We start from the raw sequence: 19,934 nt of genomic DNA, 5'->3' as shown, positions 1-19,934 counted from the left end.
CATGTCGCGTCTACCCTCTATTCCGGCCGAGGTAGGGGTATAGCGGCCAGTTTGGGTTCTATGAACGCCTGTTATGCCTTCATGAAGGAACTTGGAACATCGCTATACGAGTGCGAAAAAAGAAATTCTAAATTGAGCGACAACCAATAAACGCTAGAAAGGTATCCTACTAAGTTATGCCGGCGTCTTCAGCAACCAATACGCGCATTGCGGCAGACACTATATGCTGCAGCAAGTATTTCACTTGAAGGTTTTGCAGCTCGTGCATTGTCAACAATCATTCAGCTGCAAAATTCCAACCTCTATCAAAATCCCAGCCAGGCGTCGTTATGCAGCTGCTTGTCGCGGTATGATTTCAGACGCTGGTCGTACAGTGCGGGCCTCTGTCGCACTTCTATGAATATTTCATCACTGCACAGCGAAGACGCTTCCGCACGGGTCATGGTTACTGGCCACGGGCACACAACGCAATAATAGAGAGTTTGAGAATTGGGGCCCCAAGGAGCTTGGGGACCCAAGAAGCTTGCGAGCCGCCGGAGCGCATGCGCAGAACCCAAGCCACTGTTGGGCTCTTGCACTCGCGTTGACCCAAGACGCAAAAATCGAAAACTAGCGTGGGTCCCCAAGGCGTCTTGCGTCACCAGCGAGACGACAGAGACGCAGCGCGCGCGACGGTGCAGTATGAACCGCGTCTCGCATGATTTCAATTTCGTCACGCGTGGCGCTCTGTGCGCTTGACCCAACGCAGCCTGCGTTGGCCCAATTCTCAAACTCTGCTGATCATCCGAAGGCAAGAGCAGGCTGCCCAACGCAGCTTGGGGGCCCAGCGTCTTGGGCGTCTTGGGTCCCCAATTCTCAAACTCTCTATTATCTGGGGTTTAACGTCCCAAAACCACGATATGATTATGAGGGACGCCGTAGTGGGACATACAGTGACATACTTGAAATACGATGACAAATAATAAACTCTCCAGCCATTTTGCAAAAGTTAAACTTTAAAAGCTATAAAACTGACCCGACGTTTCGGGACCGATTCGGTCCCTTCCTCAGGGGTGACTGTTCGGCCGGCTCCGAGGCTAGCGAGTTTCTTTTGGTGTCCCCCTCTCCCTCGTCCTTCTTCCCGCCGTTCTTCTTGCCGCGGTGTTTCTTCCACTGGCTCCATAGACCGTGCACGTACACATTCGGCAAGGTTCCAGTTGAGCGGTTGACGTTTCCCGGTGTTGTTTGTATATGCCAGGATTCCAACAACTGCCTTTTTGTGTGGTTGCCTTCCGTGTCGATGACCCGGGCGTCGTCAAAATTGATGCGGTGGTCCATCTTTTCGCTGTGTTCAGCGAGGGCGTTTCGCGCGGCGTTGAAGCTACGCACGTCGTTTCGATGTTGCCGTATCCTTTCGGGGAAGTTTTTTGTCTCACCGATGTAAGTGGCGTTACAGTCCGTGCATGGAACCGCGTAGACCAAACCGGGGCATCTTTCTTTTGGCAATCGGTCTTTTGGCCGTGGCAGGAGACGCCCGATTGTTGACACGGGCTTGTGCGCTACCTGGATGCCTTCTCTTCCCAGCAGTCTGGACAGTTGCTCGCTGATTCCCGGAACGTATGGGACCGAGATGCGGTAGGAACGTTTGGGGGAAGCCTCATTATTAGTGTCACCCATTGCAGAAGAATGCGGATGGGGGACGCTTTCCCGGCGTCGCTGGCGCACTCGGCGAATAAAGCTCTTCGGGTATCCATTGTCCAGGAGGTCGGCGGTGATCGCTTTTTCTTCTTTTCTCCGTATTTCTTTGGAGCTGCAGACGGCCTCTGCGCGATTCAGGAGTGTGTTGACCACTGATGTTTTGTGGGCGGTCGGGTGGTTAGAGCTGAACTGCAGGTATCGTCCGGTGTGTGTAGGTTTTCGGTACACCGAGAAGCTCAAACGTCCTTTCAGCCCCGTTTTTTGCCGTTTCACTAGCACATCCAGAAAAGGAAGCACGTTGTTCTTTTCATGTTCCACGGTGAATTGAATCGCCGGTTCCATCGAATTTAGGTGTGCCAGGAAACCGTCGATGTTAGACTCCTTGATCACGCAAAAGACGTCATCCACATACCTCAAAAATATTGCTGGTGGTTCGGCGAACGTGTCCAAAGCTCGTGTTTCGATGTGTTCCATCGTCAGGTTTGCCGCTGTGGCTGAAATGGCGGCTCCCATGGCGGTTCCCCTTGTTTGTTGGAAGAATTCACCTCCGACAGAAAAATATGTTGCGTTGAGGCAGAACTCCATCAGACGGCACAGTTCGTCCGTGCTGAGGTTCGTCCTTTCGCTGAGGTTCTCATCCTTCTCCAGGGCGGCTCGGGCAGCTGAGACCGCGAGGGGTACGGGCACGCTCGTGAACAGCGAAACTACATCGAAAGACACGAGGCTTTCGTCACTGCCGATTGTCACCTCCGACATGCGCTGAACAAAATGGGTGGCGTTCTTTACATGTCTGGCTGTCTTCCCCACTAGTGGTGACAGGGTCCTGTGTAGATGTTCGGACAGCATGCGAAGTGGGGATGTTCTAAAGTCAACTATCGGACGTAGCGGTATCCCCGGTTTGTGGATCTTTGGAAGGCCGTAGAATCCCGGCGCGGAACCGTTTCTGCATATGAGGCGCAAGTACAGCGTTCTTGATTCTGGGTGGACTTTGAAAATGTCAGCCAATAGCTTGTTTAGCTCTCGTTGAATCCTGGGTGTGGGGTCTTTCGTGAGTTTCACGTATTCAGGGCTGTTCAGCAGGTTTTTCATCTTGTCCTCATAGGATTTCCGATCAAGTACAACTGTCGAATTACCTTTGTCTGCTGGTAGGATGGTTATGGTTGAGTCTTTTCGGAGTTCTTGAAGTGCTTCTTTTTCAGGTTTTGTAAGGTTCCCTCGCGGTCGAGCTGGTAGTTTCGAGAGGATTCCAATGGCTTTGAGTCTTACGTTGTCTCTTGAATCGCTGTCTATGTGTTGTATGCCATCTTCAACAGCTGCGATGATCTGTGGCAGAGGTGGCGGAGTAGTTGTATTGAAATTGTGTCCTTTAGACAGAACGCTTGCCTCATGCTCGGATAGTTGTCTTGATGACAGATTGACGACGCTTTTGGTGGTCTTGCTGTCGTTCCGGGGCTCCTTGCTGTTCTTCAGTGCTGCGAGTTTACTCTTTAGGGCTGTTTGTTTGATTTGGTCTGTGGTTGCGGCGACGTTTCTTGCGAATGTATCCAGGGATCCGAATACGTCGGGCATCTGGTATTCCAGTTGTCTGCGGAGGAAGTATAAGTCCAGCTCCTTCTTCCTGATGATGTTGTGGCATTCGTGTACTCGGGCTTTCACGAGGCGGCGTTCGGCTTGTGCCACGACGTTGTTTCCTTCCGGCGTGTGGACCAGGCGCTTGAGGCGTAGGCTGCGTGGTATCACGTTCAGGTCCTGGCACGTCTTCGTGAAGGAGAGGTGGTTCTTGTAGGTTGACACATCCCGGGCTGGAGAGTTTATTATTTGTCGTATGAATTTTTCACCCAGCCAGACAGATCTCTGTCGAATATGTTCACATTTAAATTGAAATACGATGTATTTCTAAGTTCGTAGAACCGCCATTGCGTCCTCACATTTCACACTCGTTGAGATCCAGAGTACCCCACCAAATTTTGATACAACCGCGTAATTTTTCGGGTTCGCAATTTTTCTCCGTTTGCTTCCATGGGCATGAAGCCAAAGAAAACAGTTTCACAAAAGTTTTTTTTCATTATTGCATTCTTGGGACTGAGGAGGTCAAGAATCTCACTTACGTACCTCCGGCCAGTCAGCGTGTTATTGAAAAATACTGGGCCAATAATTTTGCTGTCATGTATGCCACACCAAACGCTAAAGGACCATTGATATTGGTAGTGGGATTTTCCGAGCCAGCATGGGTTTCGGTCACTCAAGTAGTGTGCATTGTGGAGATTTACTTGAGAATTTCGGGAAAGAGCGTCCTCGTCTGTCCAGAGTACCTTGTCTAGAAAGTCACTGTCTTGTTCCACTTGAATCAAAATCTAATTCACGAAGTCGAGTCTGTTTCGGAGATCCCTGGGCTCCAGGCTTTGATGCAAATGCAGATGATAGGGGTGCAGTCCAGCTACTTCAAAATCCTCGAGAAGGTTGATTTGGACACTCCAGTCTCTGCGCTCACGCTACGTGTGCTAGCGTGCGGATTCATCGCCATATACGCCAACACATTGGAGCGCGGCTCGTCACTTATGGGTGAAGCTTTTTGCCGTTTCCTGACAAAGCAGTCATTTTGCTTCCATGATTCATAATTATTCACTATGGTCATCGGGCTAGGTCGCGTGCCAGGGTGCCAGGCGCGAAATATTCTTGCAGCCTGCCGTCTCTGTCCACCTGCAGCGCCTAGGGGAAGAACCATGTCTGCTTTTTCTTCGTGCGACTAAGGAATCGCAATCGAAAGAATTTCGCTTCAACACCAGAAACACGAGTTTGTCGCTTTCCGCAAACGCTGCACCTGTCAATCACTTTATGCAGCGCGCGCGATAATGGTTGATGATTTAGACCGCACGACCACCTGCTCCTTCACAGCCCTGGCGCTTGTAAGCGGCGGTACACCCGGCTGAATTTGGTGTTAGTTCTCACGGGTAGAGCTTGACAGCACTGCAGTCGCTGCGCGCAAGCGCGTATGTCACGTGGTTTTTTTTTTTTTTATTTCGCGGGCATCTGCAGTAATCTGGAAGACACTATTTATGAATAGATAAAAAGGCAGAAACTTTTTAATTGGGTGTTTGACAGACCACTCTACGATTTTTCTATAGGCGTTATTTGCCTAACTCCCTTGATACCAAGGTAATTAAATATTCTTGACTAATAACCAATTAAGCGGAACGCAAAAATTAGGCCGACTCACTCAATACGATACTAAGAAAACTGCATTTGGTCGCGTGGTCTTAGGGCGCATCGGAGTATTTTTAAAGCCTGGCTAGATATATGGGGCACCCTGTACATACGTCACAGTATGTCAGGTGGCCTACAATGAATTGAATACGTAAAAACACCAGTACACAAAATAAATACCTGTAGTGAAATAACAGTCAATGCGTAGCAACAGCAATGAAAAGCCAAACACCACTTACAATGCAAACCTTTAATTATGGCTTCATAATGATCAATGCACAGAAATAATGGTTTCGTTGCAACTGTGATGCACGATATGATAGGATCTAAAGTGATTGACCTTGTCCCATGCTCCATCTGTATGAAAATTTTACTGATATTGTCATGAAAGTTTCATGTGTGAAGCACGTGCAAGCAAGGGTTTCATAGCCTTTGCATTTCGAAGTTTTGGGGTTCAACTAGGTCCCTTGTCCTTCGTGTCAACATTTCGGGTCATCAACATTACGCACTTAAAATGTTCGGTGTTAGAGTTCCTGTATACGCAGCTATCAAGGGTTCGATAGACTACATTCTCAGAAGGTAGACCGGTCGAGTTCTAAGGCACTTGGTATAATAAGTTGTGGGATTTACTTCAGACGTCAAGGGTTTCATACTCTTGACCTGCATGCTTGAAATGTTCTGAGGTTGAATGTTTGGTACTATACACTCTGGAAAGTTTGGTGTTAGAGAGACTGCGCTCTTTAAAAGTCAAGGGTACAATTGTCCATATGCTTACACGATCGAGGATTCAATACAGACATGCTTGTAAGGTTCGGACGTTCGAGTCGGGCACCGGCGGCGGCGGCGGACAACTACAGCACCAAAAACGGCCCTTGTTGTGGTTTCATAACAATTTTCGCTGTAAAAGATTCTGGCGAATGGTAGTGCGACTCGCTATACATACGTCATGGTATGTCAGGTGGCCTACAATTAATGGAATACGTAAAAAACACCAGTAAACAAAATAAATACCTGTAGTGAAATATCGGTCAATGCCTAGCGAGAGCAATGCAAAGCCAAACACCACTTACAATGCAAACCTTTAATTAGGGCTTCATAATGGTCAATGCACAGAAATAATAGTTTCGTTGAAACTGTGATGCACGATGTGATACGGTCTAAAGTGGCTGACCTTGTCCCATGCTCCGCCTGTACGAAAATGTTACTGATATGGTCATGAAGGAAGGAAGGAAGGAAGGAAGGAAGGAAGGAAGGAACAAGCGGAAACACAGGGAGGTTAGCCAGTTCTTAGACTGGTTGGCTACCCTGTGCTTGGGGAAGGGGTAAGGGGGATAAAAGATGATAGAAGAGAGTTGTTACAAAAAGTTATGGCTGATCCCTCCGTCATAGGAATCGGTGTATAGCACGAATGTGAAACGCGTCGTCACAGAAGTAGTTGATTGTTTGTGGTGCATTGGTATATTAGAGCTTGTGCAATGTATATTGTTGTTTGGAGGATATATCACCGCTTGATGTGGACGCACTCAGGTTGACGCCTGGCGGCACATCTCAATACCGAGAACTAACGCCCATGATCATGATTTAACCAATGTGATAGCTGAAGTAAGTTGTCAAGATATACGTGGACGCCACAGATGGTGAATCCCCCGCGAAGATGGTATCAACAATCACATAGTAAACGCTGACACTTGATATGCACTCCTTCAAAGCTTCGTAAAAAGCGAAGAGAAACGCGACGAGCGTCGTGCGTTCTCTCCAGCCTGACCTTCAATTCTCACAGGGTGAGCGGGGAACGCGGTGCGACAGCCAGGCGAGTGTCGGAGAGCTATTTGTCGATATGGATGGATGCTATTCCAACAAAACGGACCAAGTCCTGAGGTTACTAAGGAGAATTACCAACAGACATAGGGGCCTTGGTGAGGACAGCGTTTTAAGGCTAGTACACGCCTTCGCTTTCTGTCACTTCACCTACGTAGAAGGTCTACTCAAATGGTCTCAGGCGGAGCTGAACAAGCTCAATATTATTATCACAAAGCTAGTTAAGGTTACCTTAGGTATACCTAACAGTACCTCGAACGAGAAACTCATGAGCCTAGGCGTACATAATACGATGGAAGAGATGGCGGAAGCGCAACAGATGGCGCAGCAGGAAAGACTGACAAAAACGCGCGCGGGTAGGCTTATACTCAAAGCGATCGGGACAGACCCCAATAGATCGAGGACCCCGAAGGAGGCCGAGGTGGAGCTGAGCGCGGAACTTAGACCGCAATCAGAACCACCCCTCTCCCAAGAAACATGCACCCGGAGCACAATGTTAGCAGGAGAAAGGCGAGAGCGAAAGCTTTATTGAAAGAAATTTAACAGGTAGGTGAAGAGGCAGCCCTCGTAGACGCCGCCTGGGTCAAAGGCAAAGAGGCCTACACGGCCGTGGTGGTCGACAACCAGGGCGAGATACGGGACGCCGTCACCCTGTTCACTAAGGAATCAACGGTGGCGGAGCAAGCCGCGATTGCTTTAGCTATCAGGAACCGAAAATGGTCTTACATTTATAGCGATTCCAAAACAGCAATTAAGAGCTTTGACAAGGGCTATGTCGCTGGGACTGCTGTTAAACTTATCGGCAATGTAGAACCTATAGAAACTGAAATCCGATGATTTCCTGCACATATGGGACAAGTGGATGAGGCTCGGGTCAACCTCAACGAGGTGACGAATGATCTGGCACGAGGACTCGCTTGCCGTGCCGGTCAGAACCGAACCGACGCCCACTACCATTCCGGGGATCATAAAGATAATTTACTAACCTACAACGAAATCACTAAATACTACTTGGGGCGTAGACAATTCCCACTGCCACACGTAAAGTTGAACAGGGCTCAGGCAGTCACGCTACGTTTACTGCAAACTGGGACGTACCCCACTCCGTATTTTGTAAAAAAAATTCACCCTGAAAGTGAAATTAGAAAAGAATGTGACGCATGCGGCGGCATCATTGAAATCAGACACATGCTGGCGGGCTGTCCCGCGACTCTCGCCAACCCCGAAGAAAAATGGCTTCACTGGCAGAAGATGATCTCCAGCTGTTCATATGAAGATCAACTACGGGCTGTCCAGAGGGTTCACGATGGCGCCCTAAGGCTCGGCCTAACGGTGCCGACGTGGACGCGGCCCGCCTCGGTCTGAAAAGATCGGGCTTCAGGACTCTTAATAAAGTTTTGTGAATGAATGAATGATGGATGCTATGAGCAAGGCTTCCTCGCTTCCCTTGCTTTGATAAACCCGCCGCCTCGCTGTGTGTTAAAGCGTTGACGAAATTAAGCTTCTGTTGGAAACGCGCCTATTGCGACGGTCGTTGCAACGACGCGTTGCACGAGGTAATTGTGGAGGCAAAGAAGTTTTTTTTTCGAGCCTGGTGACAACCTTCTCCACGCCCCGTTATAAAGGGGACGCTCATAGCTTCCATGCATCCATCCAATAGCACTGTGAGAGGACAGTGTGAAAGATAAAAGGCGCGTACAGGTAGCCTCCGCAATGCGTTTGGCGGTCGCTCAGTAGGCTAAACGCCCGCCAGTCATCGGCCGAGTGGTCGTAGGTTCGAAACCTGTGGATGGAACTTTTTCTTATAGCTTTTTTTCTTTGCCATCTGGTGGCGTTTATTTTGCTGACGTACTTCCATGACGGAAATATGTCATGAAAGTCTTGGTGGAGCCCCGGCATAAAACACTTTCGTGTTAAAAAAACTACACCATCTCCCGCTAAAGGGGACCATGAGGCGATGCGAAGCCGGTGCACTTGCACGATCGCGTTCCGTTGATGTTCGTTGGGCATGCTACCGACCTCGGGCATGCTACCGACCTCACGTCGTGGAACGCGAAGGGGAACACTACGCGCGTCGTGTCTTCCCTCTAGCGTGGCCGTTAATTCTCACAGGCGAGCGGGGAACGCGGTCCACAGGCGCGCGAAAGGGAGGCAGCGTAGAAGAGGAGAGAGAGGGGAATTTCGGCATACTTCTTTATGCAGATGGAGGGCGCCTAGTTTACAATAATTCTCTTTTTCCTTCTTTTTTTAACGCACTATCACTTGGTGAAACCGTGACACAAGTGTGCGCACGTCTGTGGACGTGCTGGGCCAAGACGCTATTGAAAAATGAACAAACATGCTGTAGAAGGCTCGCAAGCAGGTAATTTGCTAAACTCGCTTTGCGTTGCGCGTTTGAATACTACAGCAGCAGACTTGTGGAGCAATTCTCACACGTGCCTGAGAAATACTACTCAGTGTTTTCCTCACCGCAAGCAAAAGACGAGCCCAATGAAAGGAACGACAACATGGGCGTTAAACTTTCATCTCGTTGAATCACAGCAACACGTAGCAATATGTGAACAATTGTGACACGCTCATAACTAAACAGACCGACTTTTCCGCCTAAGAGGGCAGCCGCTTATGAACAAAAAAATATCTTTATTGAAACTGTTTAACGGATGCAGCACTAACACAGTATTCACCTTTCTTTCTTATATGATATACCTCCATCAACTCTTGGGCAGTCAGATCCTGGCTTCTGCCCAGAATCCTAATCTGCTGAAAACGTCGTTCACAGGCGGAGTCCTTGCAGTTCGCACGCAAGTGCACCAAATCGTATTTTTTCATGTTTTGCTCGTATTCTCATGAACATCCAAAATCGACCTTGGCCATGCCTTCGCCCGTTGAAAGCCCCATGTGGGAATAATAAAGAGGTAGCTGAAACTGTTTCCGGGAGCTTCCCGAGAGCGAGAAGGGGAGATGGGTATCACGTTTGGCTCAGGGCCCTCCGTTGAGCCGCACGGCAAGGCTCACCGAGGGAAGGAGCGAGGAGGACAATTTACGGCGGCGACAAAACTCCGAGCAGGCGGTTGGTATGTAAACAGACACACAGGTGAGGAACGCGACGGTTTTTGCTTGTACCTCCACACGGCACGCATTCGACTCTGAAGACAGTGTCCGAAGCTACTTACTGCGCCTCCGCAATAACCTTCTGAGCGATACTTTCCCCGGCTGGGAACACCACCCACGAACCATGTGGACGCAATGTAAATGCAAGCGTATAAAGCACTTACAATTCAAAGAAAACCAGCTGCAGCGAGCACTACAAGTGTCCCACTCCGTTAACGTTGCTGGCGCGCATAGGTTAAGGTTAAGCGTACCAAAACGCTCTGAAGGCACGAAAATCTGCGGTGGTTAGCTTTCTTCAAGATTCTTAAAACTACTTCTCCCTCTCCCTCTCTTAAAGTAACGACAGGCAGTGAGGCAGGCACACACTAACGTAAGCAAGATAAACTAGCGAACAGGCCCGCTTTTGAGAGTCGAAGCCACGTTGGGCCGCACATTAAAGCCCGCCCACTAATTCTTAGTCATTATCAAAAAATATTTCTCAAAAAGAAAACCGCTGCAGCGACGGCATCAAAAAGAATTTGTTGTTCATAGCAGTTTCAACTCACAAACTTCAACGACGATCAAATCAAAAGGTCGCCTCAGACTTTGTGAACACCTCACGCAAATATACCGGGAGTTCAAGGTTAAGCTTTATGGTTTTGTTAAAATTCAGCACTGGGAAAAAACGTGAAAACCACCTTTGCAGTTGAGGTATGTATTCAGGGGGACACAAACTGAGACAACAATTATCGCTGTCAGACGCCCAATTAACTAAGATTGAATAATGAACTTCTTTATGAGTGCAGCAAGCGGTCATGTTCGTAATAAAAAATTGAAGGCAGTCGCGTTTCCACGCAGTTCCGCTTGGAAGAATTCTTCTAGCATGTCTGTGCCCCGACATATCTCGCTTCAAAGTTTAATTCCGGTTTGCATGATTACGCATGCAAAACGGTGAGGATCTGCGCTATGTTCCTCCCTGATGTGACGAGCAGTCATTGCTTGCTATCGCCAGCCGGTAGCAAAAGGATAACCGCTATCACCCTTGCCTATGCCTTCGACCCGTTGTCAGATTAAACGCCGCACGTAACTGCCACATCGGGGAGAAGCTTTGCGCCCGTGCTCACCGTCTTGCATGCGTAATCATGCAAGCCTGAATTAAACATTGCAGCGGGATATCTGGGGCGACAAAAATGCTAGAATTCTTCCAAGTGGAACTGTGTAGAAACGCGACTGCCAACTTTTCAATGCAAATATGTCCAATTGCAGCACTCATTAAAAAGTTCATTATTCAATGTTAGTTAATTGGACGCTGACGGCAATAATTATTGTGTCACTTTGTGTCCCCCTGGATACATAACTTATCTGCAAAGGTGGTTTCCCTGTTTTTCCCAGTGCTGAATTTTTACAAAACCATAAATCTTAACTTTGAACACCTGGTATAATAGCGATTGCATAAAAAAAATCCACGCATATCCACGAAGTGTATGATGATGAGCGGGCTAAGCACTGGGGATCGTTCGGTAACCGTGAATCTCCCGTGACATTGCCCACTCGCGCATGTAAATGAGTGGCTACGCGTGTGTACAGTTATAGGGAACCCAAGCTCAACTTTGCGGCGCGACGACAGCGCCGGGCCGGCCGCGCTGCGGCTCTGTCGGAAAGCTCTGGATTGCATGCGCGGCCGATTCAGCCACGGTAGCGGTTCACGGTAGCGGTAGCGCACGTGCGCACGCGTTCTTCTGGCGGTGCGGGTAACGGGGGGGCCGTCAGCTCGGCACGTTGAACCGAGAGGCTTGCTGTGCGAAGCTGCGCATTTCCGCGATGGCAGAAGCGACCCCGCGGAAGCGCAAGCGAGGTTCGAAGTATTGCGGTTTAGTGGCCTGCCACAACAGCGCAGACAACACCAAGGCACACGATTCACGTATGAAACTGTATCGGTTCCCGGGCGTGTCGCACGAGAAGTAAAGACGGCAAGCGTGGATAGCTGACAGCGTTGTCTCGCCTTCTATTTTGGCTGTCTGAGTTCATCCCTTTCGTTCGTTTCGACTACATGAATCGGTAAGTGACGCGGCGTATGCACGCAGCGACTACAGTAATGATTACTCGCTGTCTTCTCGCATTGTGAAAGTCCAGTTACGGTTGTAGGTGAAACAACTTTGTGTTTAGATTCCCCGTGTTCATGAGACCTACCCGTCGTTGTTGAACGTTCACACTCGCGCTATACCGTTAGCGTCGCGCGGTTGGTTGAATTCAACTGAACTCGGCACATTGTCGGAAGTTCGGCGCCTGCAATTCACACGTCGGGAAGGCTGCTTTATCACGCCGGAATGGACGTCCGTGCATTTTCAGCAAGCTTTGGCATCGTTCTGCAGGTTTGCTTTGTTTTTGTCACTTTATTAGTGTGATATATATTGAAGCCGCTAAATACAACTCGCACTTAATTCATGCTTTGCAATTGCAACCTTGAAGTAACCTTCCGTCACCTTATGACTTTGTGCGATTTTGTAGCCGCGTTCGCGCAGCAGGTTTCATACGCCTGTCAAGAGACTGCAAGCAAGACACGAGAGCCGAAAAAACGAGGCGAGCAGTTCATCTTACTTCACAGTGGTTAAAGCTCAGCTAGCTGCCTCGCGTCTTAATCGGCGGGTGATTCTCCAGCGGCACGGAGGACTTGACTCTAACCTTCTCAGGAAACAGGGCCATGGCCGTGTAATTTATTTTTTTCACACGCCGCAAACGTTTGTTCACGAAAGTACACGGCTGCTACTGTTACGCATGCCATATCAAAACAACGATCATATGATTCGTAGTCTACACCGCAGAACATCCACAGCGTGTACGGCTTCATTTCGGAGTGCATGTGGACCATTATTCATCTTTAACACGACAGAATGAGACTTACCTCCAGGTATACGTCCTACACGGTGTAATCGCGACTTGGGAAATGCATTTTGCTTTGAGTCGGGCGTCGTTGTCGTCGATCGTCTGCTCTTCACCGTTAACGTGATTGACGAGCCTTTCTCCTTTTATCAAGTTCGCTTTTCGGAAGTGCCAGTCAAGCTTGAAGAGCATTTTGAAGTCGCATTGCAAGCGGTGCATTGTGAGACGCCGCAAGTGCACCGCGAGAGCTTTGCACGTGCACAAAAGCGAGCGGCAACGCGGTGGAGAGAAGAGAAAACGCTCGCTACTTACACCCCAGTTTCTCTTTTTCTGCCAAAGATAGCGCTGCCTGTCAAGAGCAGCAGCGCCACTAAGCGTTGCTTGGGAAGTTTATATACAATGTGTTTTACTGGTCATAACTTGTATGTCGTGTTCAGTTGTGGATTCCGTTTCGCCTTCAATGTTACTGCTTTGAGGTCCGTGAAATGTAGAGCCAATGGTTCTTCGATCGGATCTATCCTGAAGTTGGGAAACACGAGGTCGCGCGGTGCCGCGCCAGAGAACGGTCTATTTTGGGACCATGTGCGCGCTTCGCGCGCTCTGTAGACGGTTTTACGCATGCTCTCATCTGTAAATCGATGCGCTGTTTTTGAGCAACTTTCGAGCGGCGCCGCGCTGAGTACGATCTATTTTTAAACCGTATGCGCGCTATGCTCGCTTTGTAGGCGTATAATGCATAGATGTTTTGCACCTGCGCTTCGACTGTAGACTACGGTGGAAGGACGGACATTGTGAGGTCTTAAGGTGCTTCGCCACTAATACGTGTGGTCGGCAGGGAGGATGAAGAGATGTCAAGGTAAATGTAAATGGTAGCGAAGCTTCCATAGAAGCCCATACGTTCAGAAAATGGCTGCTCATCAGCTGCTCTCATGGGGCTTAGCGCCATCTGTGTGAGGAGGGAACACTTCCGCCGGAACAAAAAATAAAGCGGATGTGATGCAATATCCGGTAAAAAAGTGACGTCATTTCGTTGTCACTAGCGCGAAATTTGACCTCAAGTTATTTATGCCCCTGATCGCCAAGGACTCGCGCTACGGCGAGCCGGCGAGCCCTTGGCGAGTGCGCTTGAAGCCAACGCTAGCTAAACTAATATCGACCCGTCACAAAACAGCCGTGTTTAAGTGTACCGCCGTTCAATTTGCCTTGGTGTTACTAGGAAACCTCATTCTTGGAGCTTTTAATCTGCGTTCGTGTCATCTTCCACAGCGTGAATAAAATAGGCAGCAGCGTACCTCTCATGTTTGCAACGTTGCTGATTTGCTTCGCACATGCGCAGGGGGCTTAAAGAGCCCATTGCATGTGTGATTCATTTCTGACTAGAAGAAATGACGCCTGGTCACGCCAAAATAATGATATTTCAGTTTTATTCAATGGTCACAATAACGCAATTTTATCACACCCTACACCACGCGCATCAAATGTCGTAATAAGTATAAAAAGTGCGCACACTACATGCATATGTTTTGCCTTATGTTCCGATAAATTAACCTTACGTGTAAGGTATCAAGACATGCGAATTGTAGCGCCACAGATAACTTAGCGATCTGCTCACCGATAGCAGGAAATGAAGTTGGCACTGCTTGTTCACGAAGGAAACCGGGCATCACGAATACTGATGCATGAAAATCCACAAGCACATTACTCCGGACCGTTCGCCGGTGTCTTATCTACAAGAGAGGGCTCGCCAGGCATACGCCTGTTGCTATTGCATCCTTGGAACACCACATCGTTTCCGCGAGTACCGAGGAAAGCGTTCGGCGTGAAATATTAGCCGCATCGTGCCGTTGCCCGTTAAACACCGCAGCCAACACGTTCACCAACGATGAGACGCGCCTCGCAACTTCGCGAACACCAAAATCAAATTCTCACCACAATAATTCACAGAACGCATGCAAGTGCGAAACACCAGAACACGTGAGGGGGCGTGTCGTTGCAGACGAACTTACTAGCGCGCCTTTCGATGCACCGCAAGGGCTGCACTGAATAACAATGACCTGCGCTTCTCTTCAGGGGGCGCTAAGAAAAAGGGTTTTCGTAATAATGAAACACTATAATATATTCTTGGCACATTGCACATACATAATATTGTTCAGCAAATAAATGTAATTTGTAAAACAAAAAACGCCAGGCCGGCGCTGAAACCGCAGCACAGTCACAGCGAAAGCTGGAAGAGCGGCGTTTCTAGAGTCCGTTGTAAGCTCTCTTGGGGCTACAAGTACACTAGAAAGGTACCCACTACGCCATAAATCAAAATTTTTGTGAGGTTGGGAAGCACCTACTAAGCCATTATTCGTCATTCTGCGGGGAAGCGATGCACCAACTACACGTCTCTAAGGCATTATGTGCACTTTGTTGACGCGACGACTTATGACGATGATGAATTACGCCTGAGCCCTTTGTAATGGGTTGGAATCTTTAAACGGCCCACCAGTTATATAATTTGCATTGGGTGACGCCCGGTCGCTATTTCCCTATCCCGTCAGGCTGTATAACATACGTTGACGTGGGAGAGAGACAGGGGGAGGGGGCGAAGAACTTTACTCAGACCCCGAGGAAATGAATCTTGCGCTTATGGGCTCCCTTGGCAACCAATACAAGTGCACTTGCGAGCAACCCACTACGCTATACATCATTGTAATTTTACTGAGACCCCGAGGAAGTGGATCATGCGCTCATGGGCTTCCTTGGCAAACAATACAAGTGCACTTGCGAGGAACCCGCTACGCTATAAATTATTGTAATTTTTGAGAAGTAGGGCAGCAGGCACTGTACCATTTTTCGTCATTCTACGGAGAGCGTTGGTACCTGCATGTAAGGCATTATGCGCACTTTGTTGATGTTGTGCCTGATGACGATGAAGAATTATGGCAGATCCCTTGTAATGGGTTGGAAGCATTCAACAACCTTCTCGTTGCGCAATTCGCATTGTGTGATGCCTGGTTACAGAATTTGCGTTGTGCGACGCTTGGTGCTTATTTCACTCTTCTACCACGCTATATAGCATATGCTAATGTGGTTCCTTCCCGACATGAAGCCTGTACAGGACCTTTTTGCACAGCAGTTTCAAGCACCGGCATAGCTCAGAGGTTGAATACTGGGCTCCCACGCAGAGGGCCCAGGTTCGAACCTCGTTCCATCCTGGAATTTTTTTTCTTATTTCGTTTTTTTTTCTCATTTCGAGCGATACTGGTTACGGACACCGGCGGCGGCGGCGGCGGAGAACTACGGCGCCAAAAACGGCCGGTGAATTGATCTCATAACAGCTTTCGCTGTAAAATTGCATAGTGGCTGCTTCCCTTCTTCACAAAAAATATGATGATTTATAGCGTAGTGGGTTCCTCGCAAGTGCACTTCTTTTGGTTGCCAAAGAAGCCCATAATGCTCCCATGATCCATTTCTTCAGGGTCTCATAAAGTTAATTCTCTCTCTCTCCCTCTCTCGCTCTACGTTTCTCCGGTTAACGTATGTTATAAAGCGTGGTGGGACAGTTAAATAACGACCGGACATCACACAATATGAATTACGTAACTAGTGGGTCGTTTAAAGCTTCCAACCCATTACAAAGCGCTCAACTATAATTCTTCATCGTCATCAACAGTCGCATCAACAAACTGCATATAATGCCTTACAGATGGTACCTCGCTTCTCCGCAGAATAACGAATAATGTCGTAGTGGGTGCTTCCCAACTTCCCAAAAATTATGATTTGTGGCGTAGTGGGCACGTTTCTAGTGTACCTGTATTGGTAGCCACAAGAGAGCTTATAACGGGCTCTAGAAATGCCGCCCTTCCAGCTTTCGCTGTGACTGTGCTGCGCTTTCCGCGCTGGCCTGGCGTTTTACAGCGAAAGCTGTTATGAGATGATTTCACCGGCCGTTTTTGGCGCCGTAGTTGTCCGCCGCCGCCGCCGGTGTCCGTAACCAGTATCGCTCGAAATAAGAAAAAAAAACGAAATAAGAAAAAAGTATTCCAGGATGGAACGAGGGTCGAACCTGGGCCCTCTGCGTGGGAGCCCAGTATTCAACCTCTGAGCCATGCCGGTGCTTGAAACTGCTCTGCAAAAAGGTCTTGTACAGGCTTCATGTCGGGAAGGAACCACATTAGTATATGCAATATAGCGTGGTAGAAGAGTAAAATAAGCACCAAGCGTCGCACAACGCAAATTCTGTAACCAGGCGTCACACAATGCGAATTGCCCAACGAGAAGGTAGTTGAATGCTTCCAACCCATTACAAAGGGCTCTGCCATAATTCTTCATCGTCATCAGGCACAACATCAACAAAGTGCGCATAATGCCTTACATGCAGGTACCAACGCTCTCCGTAGAATGACGAAAAATGGCACAGTGCCTGCTGCCCTACTTCTCAAAAATTACAATAATTTATAGCGTAGCGGGTTCCTCGCAAGTGCACTTGTATTTTTGCCAAGGAAGCCCATGAGCGCATGATCCACTTCCTCGGGGTCTCAGCAAAATTACAATGATGTATAGCATAGTGGGTTCCTCGCAAGTGCACTTGTATTGGTTGCCAAGGAAGCCCATAAGCGCAAGATTCATTTCCTCGGGGTCTGAGTAAAGTTCTTCGCCCCCCCCCCCCGTCACTCTCCCACATCAACGTATGTTATACAGCATGACGGGAGAGTGAAATAGCGACCGGGCGTCACCCAATGCAAATTATATAACTGGTGGGCCGTTTAAAGATTCCAACCCATTACAGAGGGCTGAGGCATAATTCTTCATCGTCATCAGTCGTCGCGTCAACAAAGTGCACATAATGCCTTGCAGACGTGTAGTTGGTGCATCGCTTCCCCGCAGAATGACGAATAATGGCTTAGTAGGTGCTTCCCAACTTCACAAAAATTTTGATTTATGGCGTAGTGGGTACCTTTCTAATGTACTTGTATTGTAGCCCCAAGAGAGCTTAACTGGCTCTAGAAACGCCGCTCTTCCAGCTTTCGCTGTGACTGTGCTGCGGTTTCAGCGCAGGCCTGGCGTTTTTTTATTGGGCTTAGCTGAGTCTTCAAGTGCCGCTGCTTCCAGGTTTGCTGCAACCGTTTCGACTGTGGCGGCTCCCACGGCGCGGACGTGAACCTGTCATCATGCATCGGACATGGCGGTGCCCTCGCCTTAAGCACAACGCTCCTGACCTGTAAAGGGATGCGGTTCAAAAGAGATCCCAGGTTCGAACTGTAGACTCTCGATTCTCGTGGTGTCTTCTAGGTATAAATATATGTGACGCAGCTTCTCTTCACTGTCCCAGTTGTTGAAGGCTGTGACGCGGTCGCATATTTTCAGCAAGCTTTCCGGGTCTTCATAAGCCGTTCCGTAGAGCGTTGCCGGCTCCCGGGGCTCTTGCATGGCAGTGTCGGCTAGATGATGTCGTCGCGTAGCATTTCGTCGACTTGTTTTTTAACGGCCTCGTGTTCTCGCGTCGAAACTCTGTACGGGCTCTGATGGAGTGGCGTGGCACTTTCCGCTGTTATTATGCGATGGTTTGCCACGGGGACCTGCCGAATGCTTGACGACGACGAAAAGCAATCCTTGTATTGCAAGAGCAGGGTTTTGAGCTGTTCTTGTTTGTGCTTCGGAATGCTGGGATTGACGTCTAAAGCTGGTTGCAGAACTTTATTCGTCGGAGTAGGCTCGGGAGAATCGGTGAGGCCGAAAGCATTGCTGGCTTCTACGATTTATTCGACGTAGGCGACCGTCGTGCCTTTGCTCACGTGCTTGTACTCGTTGCTGAAATTCGTGAGCATAACTGTTGCTTTCCCTGCCCGCAGCTCGGCTACACCTCTTGCGACGCAAATTTTGCGGTTAATCAAGTGGTGCTGGTCACCTTCAACGACGCCTTCCAGGTCTGCTCATTTCTTAGTTCCGACGGAAATGATGACGTTGAAGCGAGGGGGAATGGTGACATGGTCTTCCAACACATTCAAAGCGTCCTTTCCTGGCGGAGTGTACGGCGGTAGTGCTATTTCCCTGGACAGTGTCATCGACGTGGACCTTAGGTCGATGACTGCACCAAGAAGGCCTAAGAAGTCCATATCAAGGATGACATCTCTCGAGCAACGCTGCAGGATTACGAAGTTCGCGGGCAAATTCCCTCCGGCGTTACCAGGTGACCTCCAGCTGTCCGTATTTTCGGGCCTTCCCAGGCTCTCCTAACTTTCTTCAGCTTCGTGGCGAACGGTCCACTGATGACGGAATAGTCGGATCCGGTGTCGACGAGAGCTGTGACGCTGTGGCCGTCGATAAGAACGTCGAGGTCGCTGGTTCGTCGTCTCGAGTTACAGTTAGGTCGTGGTGTCGGGTCACGGCTACGTCGGTTTGTTCCGCTACTTCGCCGTTGCGCCGTCAGGTCTACTTCGGTCCGCGAGGTTTCGTCGTCAGGGCTCTATCTGGCTCGCGTCGTATCCTGAAGGTTTCGTCGTGGCGTCGTCGTCGGCGGCGGAAGATCTTGGGTATTTCGTCGTACAGGAACCGCACCTCCATCGACTGCTACACTTATTTTCTGGATACGGGCTAGGTCACCGGCGCCGGCTTAAGCCAGCGTACTGGTGGCGCTGCGGTGACGGTGATCGGCTGGCGATGGTAATCGGGAAGGTTTTCGGGGTGTCCACTGACCTCCTGCGAGGTTGTGAGGGATTTCATGAGGTCATTCTCCCCGCTGTGGACACGGCGAGTTGACGGCGAAACCTCGTAGCCCCATCTGTCGGTACTGGCAGCGGCGGTAGGTGTGGCTGGCTTCCCCGCAGTGGTAGCACAGCGGGCGGTTGTCTGGGGCGCGCCAAACGTCGGTCTTCCTCGTGGTGTAGCGCTGGCCGACAGGTGCGCGGTAGGGCGTCGATGGTTGCGGCGGAGGTGTCTGGCTGTGCCTTCACGTGGGCGCGGCGGGGGAGCGTAGCGTCGGGCTGCAGCAGCGTAACTCAACGCTTGCGGCTGAGGCTGTGGAGGTTCAAGGGTGCCCAGCGATTGCTGGATTTCTGCTCGAACGACGTCTGCGATCGAGTCCACTTGAGGCTGGGGTGAGGGTAACAGCTTGCGCAGTTCTTCCCGCACGATCGCTCTGATCGTTTCGCACAGGTCGTCGGAGCCGCCGGCATGAATAGCTGGGCTGTCTTGAATCACTCGGCGATTATACTGGCGGGTGCGCATTTCCGGCGTCGTCTCAATCGTCGTCGCCTCTGAGACAAATTCTTGTACTGTCG

General features: G+C 49.5%; 1 protein-coding gene across 1 annotated transcript; it reads right to left on the bottom strand.

The window, feature by feature from the left end:
• Positions 1-305: 305 nt before the first annotated feature.
• LOC119406723 (uncharacterized) lies at positions 306-18,084 on the bottom strand. Its single transcript, XM_037673455.1, has 3 exons — positions 17,874-18,084; positions 2,090-3,479; positions 306-411 (listed from the first exon to the last, which is right to left on the bottom strand). Exons 1-3 carry the CDS (start codon positions 18,082-18,084, stop codon positions 306-308), a joined length of 1,707 nt encoding a protein of 568 aa, XP_037529383.1.
• Between the last annotated feature and the right edge of the window lie 1,850 nt (positions 18,085-19,934).

This window comes from Rhipicephalus sanguineus, chromosome 10, assembly GCF_013339695.2.
Source record: "Rhipicephalus sanguineus isolate Rsan-2018 chromosome 10, BIME_Rsan_1.4, whole genome shotgun sequence".
NCBI lineage: Eukaryota > Metazoa > Arthropoda > Arachnida > Ixodida > Ixodidae > Rhipicephalus > Rhipicephalus sanguineus.
Note: the sequence above shows the minus strand (reverse complement) of the source record. Positions and strands in the feature narration are given on the sequence as shown.